Raw genomic sequence first — 10,038 nt, 5'->3', positions numbered from 1 at the left:
TAACATTATATATTTATATATATATATTTGTTATTTTTATTATATTGACCTTTCAGCCACGCCTAGCTAACAAGGCAGAAGTTACAATGACACGGCGCACGTGCACTCATGTTACCATATCCAATAAAATAAAACTGATCTTTAGTGATTACAAAGTGACCTGTCTTGGCTGTGTTTTAGTAGAATAGTATTTTGTAAAATACAGTCACATTTTAATTATCATACATTATATATGTATATAGATTATTGCTATTCTTAAACTTATTTTTCTTAACACATATAATAATAAATAAAGAAGAAAAGCAAACAATTATCTCTTCTAGTTATGAAATATTTTTATTATATTATTATTTGTTTGAGTTATTTCTATAAGAATAAATAAAGAATAAACATGAAAAACAAAGTACTTACCGGAGTATTCTTTTTTTTTTTTGCTGTCGACTATCGATGATACTTAACCCTACTTTTTTTTTCATACTAATGGTTGTAGTGCATTAAACAATTAAATAATACACCAAAGAACATATACAAATAACATGCAAAAAGTAGACAATATCCCCTAACTCTCGAATTGTTTCTGGCTTTCTAACTATGCAACAAGAGCCGATACAAATTCATCCAGCTAGTTATTAACTTTCCCAGAGTGGTACTCTGAGTGAAACTGACATCTAACAGTTCAAAATATATTGTTATACAATATGTCATTTGATAGATGAAGACCTTGACTTTCTATTGGTTATAGGTAATATATAATAAAACGTAAGAGAGAACTATTAACGAATTATGAAAGAGGGGATGTAACAGGTGGGTGTGGCAGGAGGGGTCTGATTTTCTATTCAATAACTCTGTAACCAAACAAAATTGAAGGCTAAAAATTATGGTTTGTCTGAGCAATAATGATTTTATACAGTAATTTATGTTTAATTACATATTTTTTCGAGGAGTGATGGATAAAATGGGGATGACGACATGCTAAGAGAAAATGGTCATGTGGGTCACATTAGTGGAAATTCAGGATTTTTTAAAAATATTGCCTTGTAGAATTAAAAATCTAAAACTTGTATACTATTAATATATGAATCATTAGCTAAGCTTTTATGTTATTCTATTTGGTATAACATAAACAAAAAGTAGTTTAATAAAGTTTTGAAAGTAAGACACTAACATCTTGTGTCATGCGCAGTAAAGGATACCTATGGTAACAGGGTTAAAAGGAATACAATTAAGTATTGTACCAATTTTGATACATTCCAGTCTTGTTATCAGCCAAATGCTATAAATGAAACACAAAATTCAAAATATTTTTCAAAATGTAGAATTACAGAAATATCAAGGGCTCTATAAGTGTAACAGTCAATAGGTTTGGTCAATGATTCAAAATTTCGTAATCCAATCATCAATTAGTTAGTATAACCTATGCAACAATGCCTGGTTGCCATTGAAACTCGAAAATACTGAGTCAAAAGAATGCCAATCAAAACACACTAGTTTTCAGAATTTAATATCCTGCAAAGAAGTGATTCTGGTAGATCAAACAGCAAATTTATTATAACTCAATCAGTGCTATTTACTTCCATAAAACAAAGTACAAATACAGATTACAATGAGGCAATCAGCAAGGGAAAAAGAAATAAACTTAACAAAGATTAAATGCAATTTTACAGATTCCAATTGTCACTATGGCAAATAGCAGGCTTTTCTATTTGCAAGTTTGTGACATTAATCACAACTGGCAAACAACGGGCAACTACAACTAGTCTGCATCACGAGCAACCTATATGGTTACTGTTAACTACTTTCTTATGGGTACCATTTTCTGTGCATGTTACAAGATTTTATTAGTTACATTCAAAATTTAATTAAGTTATTTATTATCAATGTTTGCCAATGAAATCAGTATTAAAATTTAGATTATAGTTCAAAGTTTTATATAAGTTTTATTTCCTTTATTTCAAAAACCTTAAAGAAAAATTGTCAAAGTTTTGTTTTATTCTCTCCTGATCCCCAAGTTCACAAAACATTAAATTTGTCTTTGTAGCTTGAAAATGTCTTGACTCATACTAACCTTCCATATATAGGAAGAATCTATACTAATTGTTCTGTTTACACATCCTTCTTTCAAGCTCCTTAGGGCATGTTTGGAGAAAGGAGAAATAAATTTCTCCGAACTCTTGACAGATGCCACGCCCATTTCTACACGAGTTGTGATTTCTCAGTCAATTATACTTAGTTGAGCTAGATGTTTATAAACAATGGTAAGAGCACTTTTTAAAATAAGTTCTCTTAACAGTTATTTTAAAATTGGCACAAGGAGTTATATAGAGAACTAATCAGACCACTCTTAACATTGTTGCTGCTTTTGTCCTTGCCACGTTAGCAATTTTACTCACCTAGAAATACATTAGTTTGATAAACAGTTGATAATATTTAGGTTTTAGTTTTATATTTTACTTAATTATGTGTTACTTATGTTTTCAGATGCATATTTGAAAGGTTTAATAATTTATTTTTTATATAAGCCAATGCCTCCTTGGTTCACAAGGATTAGCATAAGTGAACACCACCACATTTTGCCAAAGGCTAAAGTTTCTCTGTCCACTATATCATAATATTGGCCAGGGACACCTATTGACATGTGTTGAGATAAATAACAATGCTAATGAACAGGAAAGGATAATAAAACATTGAAATAAAATATACGTGTGAAAATGTAAAGACATGCAATTAAGAATATAACCAAAAGGAAAAGTTTTATGATTAGTTGATGCAATATTAAAAGTTATGTGTATTTTTCTTTTGTCTTAATTTTAAACATTTCATTGTACTATAGTACAGACTATATAAGTTGATGATAATAGCTACGGTTAGTAATATCATATAAAACATGAAAAAAAAAATAATATATATATATATATATTATTATATATATAGGAGGTTCTAGAGGTTATACAGGTGAAATCTGAAACTATAAGTTGGAAAAAATATTTATTTTATACTCATGTTGTTTTGTTCATTATGTGAAATGCCACTTGGATATACTCCCATAAACAGAGTCAACCAAACTACAGGATCTACTGTCACAGTTGAAAATGCAACAGTACAGTAGCATATTGTGGCCCAAACCTTATGTTTATTCACAATTTGGCAAGCTCACTATCTGGCCAACTCAACCCAGATAGATAACCAAAATATGTTCATATAGAAAAAATAAAAATTGCACATATCCACTAATAATCCATTTGACTTCAAGTTCAAAAATTTTCCTGTTTTTAAAATTAATCTTCTACTAGCTAAAAGTTCTCAAATTTGTAAATAGAAAATCTGGAAAAATGATAATTATGATGTGCTAATAACTTATAACATTGAATAAAAATAATACAATGATTTGTGTTTATAGTAAAAAAAATGATCTTGGAAGTTTTTTTCATGATCATGTACTATGAAAATTCTGTAAATTAACACAATAAAATATTAACAGCAGGGAGCACCAACAACATGGAACAAGCAAGAACTGAAAAAATGTCATTTTAATACTGGTAAAATGACTATGCTTACAAATCATATCCTTTGGACTTTATACAGACTAAAGTTTAATAAACACAACATATGGGAATATACTGTGGCACATTTATTTCTCATGCCATGTTCTACTATATAATGTATGCTGTGTGAACTGAAGAAGTCATAAAACAAAATATTTCATATTCTTCTTCCCAGCAAACAGGAATTTGTGACAGTAAAAAATGTATTGAGAGCAAAATTTACCATGCTTTGTTCAATAAATTATGGCAAACAGTAAGCAACAGAGACACAAAAAGAACACATTGGAACATGAGCTAGAAAAATTTAAACTGAAAAATATAATTCATCTATATTGAATATTAGGTAACTGTAAATACAAAAGGCTACTAACCGGGGGCCACAAATGGTGACAGTCTTCCATCAGTACAGCCACTTATAGTGATGTTAGAATACTCTGATATATCTTCTCCTTCAACATCCACAGAAGCAAAACTTCCTGTTTCTATTTGGTTTTCATAGTACTGTTTTTCTGATTCTAATTCAGCACTTAAGTGAGCATCATCAGCTGAAGGTAATTCATTTGTGAATGATTCTGTAGAAATATATGAAATTAAACTAAAATAGACATAAGTATAAAGTTTTTGCAAAAAAAATTAACTACATTATGAAATACAAATCATTAAAAAATTACAGAACAAAATCATGCTTGCATTCACTTGTTAGATACATACCATTTCTCAATCTTATAGTACAGCATAAATGTTTATATTTTTATAGTAAATGAAACTATTTACACTGGATAGAATTTTACAGATATCAAAGAAAATAAATATAAGCAAAAATAAAAAAATGTCCAAACTAATCCACAACAGCACATCATAAAATGTAGAGCAATAAACAGAGGAAGACATAAAGAACATGAATGACAAAAAAGATTAAACTTCAACTTTGTTGGCCTTCTTCACATAATTTGTTTTTCAATAAAGATGAAAATCTAAAGCTAATAAAGTATGTTTATGTTTATTATATGTTTTTTATATCCATTCTGCTGCTCTTGCTAATATTTTATTTTATACTAACAAGTCTTTTCACGTGCTAAAAGTACTCCTTATTTTTGTTTGAATATTTCTTAAGAAGGCTGGTAAAACATTATTGATTATTAAAAAACACCTTTTTTGACCTTTTTGAAAGTACGGATACATATATTAGAACTGTTTCCATATTAGTAATGAAGATTCAAAATTTTCAAGTTAAATTAAGTAAAAGACACGATTCATTTTACACATTGAGATTAGGCAAGAAAAACAACACTGGAACTGTGGAGGATGTGTGAGAAGTGTGAGAGGAGGTATCTATTGAAAATATATTTTCAGTGTAGGAACATATTAACTTCTGATACAATTACTTACCACTGCTCATAGTTACATCTAAAATCCCACATTGAACAGGTGGATGGACCAGTGTAAAATTACCTATATGAGCACCCTTTAAAAGTGTCTGAAGAGCACCCATGGAGTGTGCCACCTCTATGTAGAGAAAAGACACCCATGGGAGACTACATCACATCTGAACAAGGTATACTCTTCACCCAAGTGGAGCCAACTTGTGTCACAATCAAAGGGCAGAACAAGTGATCCATCCCAAATCCAAAAGGAGGAGGAATATGTGCAGAGTGGCTAGGGTGTATTGGGCCATAATCAGGAGGTCCACTCCAGTCCATACCAGTGGCACTGGGAGGAAATCGACCAGCCTCTAGCAGGAGGAAGGTCCTCAACCATTCACCTCAGGTGTAGGAACCAGAAGAAAAGAGGAGCTTCCATACTGAGAACCTAAACCAACATGTGTCGCATATTCAACAAAACCTGGAACAATAAAAACCAGGAATGTACATCCAGACAACGTCAGGAAGTTGGAAATGCAAAGTGGATGGTCAATTCCAGTCCAAAACCAATTGCCATTGGAGATGTAACATTCAGTCCAAGGTAGGAGGAAGTTTCCAACCCTCTCATATGTGAGGACTTACATTGGCTGGTCCAGCTCCAATCATAACCAGTTGCCCAGGGACCAACATCCAGGTGGCAGTAGGAGGAAGGTTTCCCAGCTGGAGAGACAAACTGCAAAATAGATATAAAAATCTAGTCCAGGCCAACTGCATCTGGAGTAAAACATCAAACCTGCAGCAGAAGAATATTCATGCCTTCTACACAGACAGAACACCATCGCCCAACTTTCGACAGAGTGGAATTGTGCTCACTCAAGAGGATTCCTCCATGATCTACCACTCCAGCAGCTCTGGAGGAATGCATCGTCAAAGAAAGTGCAACTGGTGACCACAAAATCCTATTTTGAAAAGCAGACTATTCTCAATTACAGCAATCAAAGAAAAGCTAGAGATGGGCAGTAATCTATTTCTGCTTTACTCATGTTAGTCCATGAGTGTATGGTCCAGTACAAACATACTTATGACACAACTGTTATATTTTAAAAATAATATATACAAGTTCTTTTTGCCAATAGTCGAAATAAATGGCTTTTATTTATATTTCTTAATAGTATAAGCATATACTATGTTGTTGTTTGGCTTAGGATTCTTCTACAGTAGCTGTCTGTGACTTGTTAGCAATAAATTCAAAGATGAATAAACAGCATACAGTTTACTTGTTTTCAAATAATATCTATATATTCAAAACAAGTTAAATATATGTATAACAAAGTTTTCACACTATAGAGATTACAGACATATCATAAACACTATTTATATATAGTTCTCTTCTTCTTGTCAAAAGTTTGCTTAGGCCTATTCAATTACTTTGAATTTCAGTTGACAAGACGAACTATCTTCTCTATATTACTATCTTACTAGTATTCTGTGTGTGATTCACTTACAGTTGTGGCACAAGTTACCGTAATTCGCTTGGTCTTTTTTCTGAAGATCCTCTGTTCCTTTTTATCAAAGTGTACCCAGGCTGATTCAAGTACTTTAGAACCACTCTTTGACGGAATAAAATTATCCTTCTTATCATTTTTATACTGTTAGTTTCACTCTAACATATCAAACATCAGGCCTATCATCTTTGCGGTACTTAACTTCACACCACTGTATTCTCTTTTGCTATTATCTGTCTGTCTTCTGCTTCCCGCTTGACTCATGCTATTTATATCTTTATTACATAGTCTTCTGGTCACTTTCTATATTCTCGACACCAATTAGTTATTAACAAAACCTTCTACAAGCATCTGCTTTTAACTCTTATCATAACAAAACTTAAAAATAACAAAATATTCACTCACAAATACAAATTAATCACTATTATTTAAACCAAACAGTCTTTTATATCATGACAACAACATATTGTAATGAAGAACCTGCAAGCGATCTTGTGGAACACCCCATCTCAACAGTGTGCATGATACACCTTATAGATTTCACGGTGTAGAGTTTACATATCAGTATACCTGGACAGGCACCACTCGCCACAGAGCAGGATCTATAACATATTAAGTAGTCCCCTGAAAAAAAAAGAAACAAAATGTAACTTACCCACTCAGAGTTGTACTGACATATGGCTGCAGGGGGAAGATGATATCCAGCTGAGTACGAATACACAAGATGGTGCAAGTAGTGTGACACCAAGATGTGGGGAGTGGTCCACATGCTGGACTAGATACTCTCCACCAAGAACTGATGGAAATGAGCAACCAAGAACACTGGGAGGTGACAGATACACAGAAAATTGGCAAGATTGAGGAGAAAGGGAGGAATATGTGATCCAGATAACCTGACAAACCCAACCAGTAATGATGATAGAAGAAATATCACAAGAAATGGACAATTTCCAATGGATAAACAAATGGGAGTGAGAGCCTCAAAAGGGTGCTGTGCACAACACATAATGCTGTAAAGCATGGACCAGATCAGAGCAGAAGTTATTATGGGATATGGAAGGAAGGGAAATAAATGGAGAGGAAAACATACAACAATAACAAAAAAAAATGAAAGGGAGATGACAGGGCTGTCCAATAGCCCTCAATAGTTGAAAATGACAGATCCTTGTCAAACAAGCATGTAAAAACAGATATCTGAAGAAGGGAAGGGGAGAATCCATGCTGGATAGACTAACAATGGAATATTCTCCACTTACGTCGATACACAAACATGGATGAGGAACGGACGGTGTGAGACAATGGGGATGCTATACATGTGGATAGTCCCAAATCTCTTGCAAGGGATTGGACAAAAGCTATGTGTGAAGACAGAGTTTGGGAACAGTGGAAGTCGGACTGAAGAGAAGCAGGAAGGGATATGTGTAAATCCAGAGAATGTGTTCCTGATGAAATGCCAATGAACTTGTAGTACCCACTGCAAGGAATGCATGTGGGCATCGCCCAGATGGATAAGAGCCTCCACTGATGCCCAAATCTCAAAAAGAGACAGAACCTCTCAGGGAGAGAAGGTGCTAATAGTACCTTCTGAACTAAAAATTGCATGGATCACAGATGAAGTGGAGAAGACTGGGCTCAACAAAGATTTGAGTTTAAAAACACTCCCAGGTGAACAAGATACTGAGTGAGATAGATAACAGACTTCCCCACCTTGATAAACCTACCCATTCAATCAGCTTCTCTGTGAAGAAGTTGAGTGTGTAAGGAAAACTTTGTAAAGGATGGTGCCAAAAGAAGCCAGTCAACCATAAAATGATGGAAATTGACCCCGTGAAAAGGAAAGAATTGGGAAACAACTGGGCCACCCGACAGAAATTGTAGGGTGCCCATTCCAGCCCAAAAGGACGAGCTTGGAATTGATAAATGTGATCCTTGCAGACAAAACATAGAAAACAATGTGAGGCACCAAGATAATAATTGGACACGTCAAATCTTGTCATCAAAAGCCCAGGAAGAAAGGCCCATCTGAGAGATAGGATTCCATGAATGGAGGTATGTCGAGGAAGTGATTCAGATGAGATAGATTGATCACAGGACACCAATCCCTGGTCTTCTTGAGGATGATGAAAAGAACCCTGGAGGCACAAGAGAAACCTGTCTGATGGCACCTTTGATGAGAAGAACTGGAACTGCTTCTGTGAGACACTAGTGAGAAACGGGATCTTAAGAGTGGGGAGGAACTAGGACAGGGAATAGAGATGGGAGGTGTGGGGAAAAGGAGGAGGAGTCCTTCTGACAAAACTCAAATGACCCAAGGGATGGTAGTAAATGTCTCCCCATTTCTGTGAAATCAGTCTTCAGGTAGTGGCAAAATTGCTTCTAGACCAGAAGATCCCTCAGCCCACATGAAATAAGCTATCTCCCGACGAACTATGGTCAACACTTCCTCTGCCAATAACAACGCATCTGTAGCCATTGTCATGGGTTGTTGAATGCCAGTACCATCAGTAGCCATTATAGTCGAAATAGTAAATTTTGAATCCTAAAATATTGACTTACCACTAGTAATTGAGTAAGAATAGAATTCACAATTAAATAAAGAAATCCAACTCGATAGTGGATTATAAACAATACTTTGAAAGGCTAAAAATCAGTAACTGAATATTTTCAAAATGCACTAAAAAAATGTCTTAATCAAGCAGCATGTCTTAACACCGATGTGCCAAATCGAAATATGAAGATTAGGTTCAACTGTGTAGAGGAAGTGAACTGTGACAGGAGAGTGTGTCGCACTTCAATTGGTGGAGGGTTGTCGCATGCTTAAACGCAGCTGAACCACATGGTATACACTTGAAATTAGGTGGGCCTTCAAGGCTAGAAGTGAGCAAAAATGTGCACACTAGAGGACAGTCAAATCGAGAATAGTTGCAACTGTGAGAGGAAGTAAGTAATCATATCAGAATTCTATAATCACTTTAATTTCAGATTAACTTCATTATTGAAGAAAAACTATTGTAATTTTATCTCAGATTTTCAATGCATTTTGTGTTTGTATATTTTGGATATTCATGCAAAGCTACACATGGATTAAATGCATTAGCCAACCCTAATGTGGAAATAATATTTTAGAGGGAAGGCAGCACCAACTCTTGAGCTATTCTAATCAAATGATGGGATTTGACCGTCACTCATAAAATGCACCCATGGTCCCAAAATCCAATAAATGAGTTTGCAATAAATAGACACAAACCATGGGCCCTTCAATTCCTTGACCAGGATACTAACCACTAGGTCATGCTCTTAATGTAATTCAAAACCTATAAATTAAATAAAATGAAAAAAAAAAAGATATCATATTCAATTCTTCCTTTAATTCAATACTGATAAACCATTAAAATTCTAAAACAATACATGCCATCAATTATATAATATTTAAGAAAATTTAGTAGTAAATTATTAAATTACCAGAACTCTCCCTGTTTCTAAGATCCAACAGTTCAGGATCATCATCTAAAGCTGCTTCATCCTCAAATGTAGCAGCAGCAATTGCACTCTGGCCTAATTAGTAAAAAATTCAAAGAAAAACGTGACCAATGTTTCTTTTCAATCAACAAAAACAATATATTAATTGAG

At 34.0% G+C, this 10,038-nt stretch overlaps 1 protein-coding gene across 1 annotated transcript in view; it reads right to left on the bottom strand.

Moving 5' to 3' along the window:
* The window catches only part of LOC106458536 (huntingtin-like), a 269,635-nt gene that overhangs the window by 225,967 nt on the left and 33,630 nt on the right, over positions 1 to 10,038 (bottom strand). Inside the window, exons 9-10 of the mRNA XM_022384781.1 lie at positions 9,871 to 9,963; positions 3,914 to 4,114 (exon numbers count right to left, since the gene is read on the bottom strand). Coding sequence (XP_022240489.1) covers positions 3,914 to 4,114; positions 9,871 to 9,963 — 294 coding nt within the window. The remainder of the gene's footprint in view (positions 1 to 3,913; positions 4,115 to 9,870; positions 9,964 to 10,038) is intronic.

The sequence above is a fragment of the Limulus polyphemus genome, unplaced genomic scaffold (genome assembly GCF_000517525.1).
Source record: "Limulus polyphemus unplaced genomic scaffold, Limulus_polyphemus-2.1.2 Scaffold482, whole genome shotgun sequence".
Taxonomy (NCBI): domain Eukaryota; kingdom Metazoa; phylum Arthropoda; class Merostomata; order Xiphosura; family Limulidae; genus Limulus; species Limulus polyphemus.
Note: the sequence above shows the minus strand (reverse complement) of the source record. Positions and strands in the feature narration are given on the sequence as shown.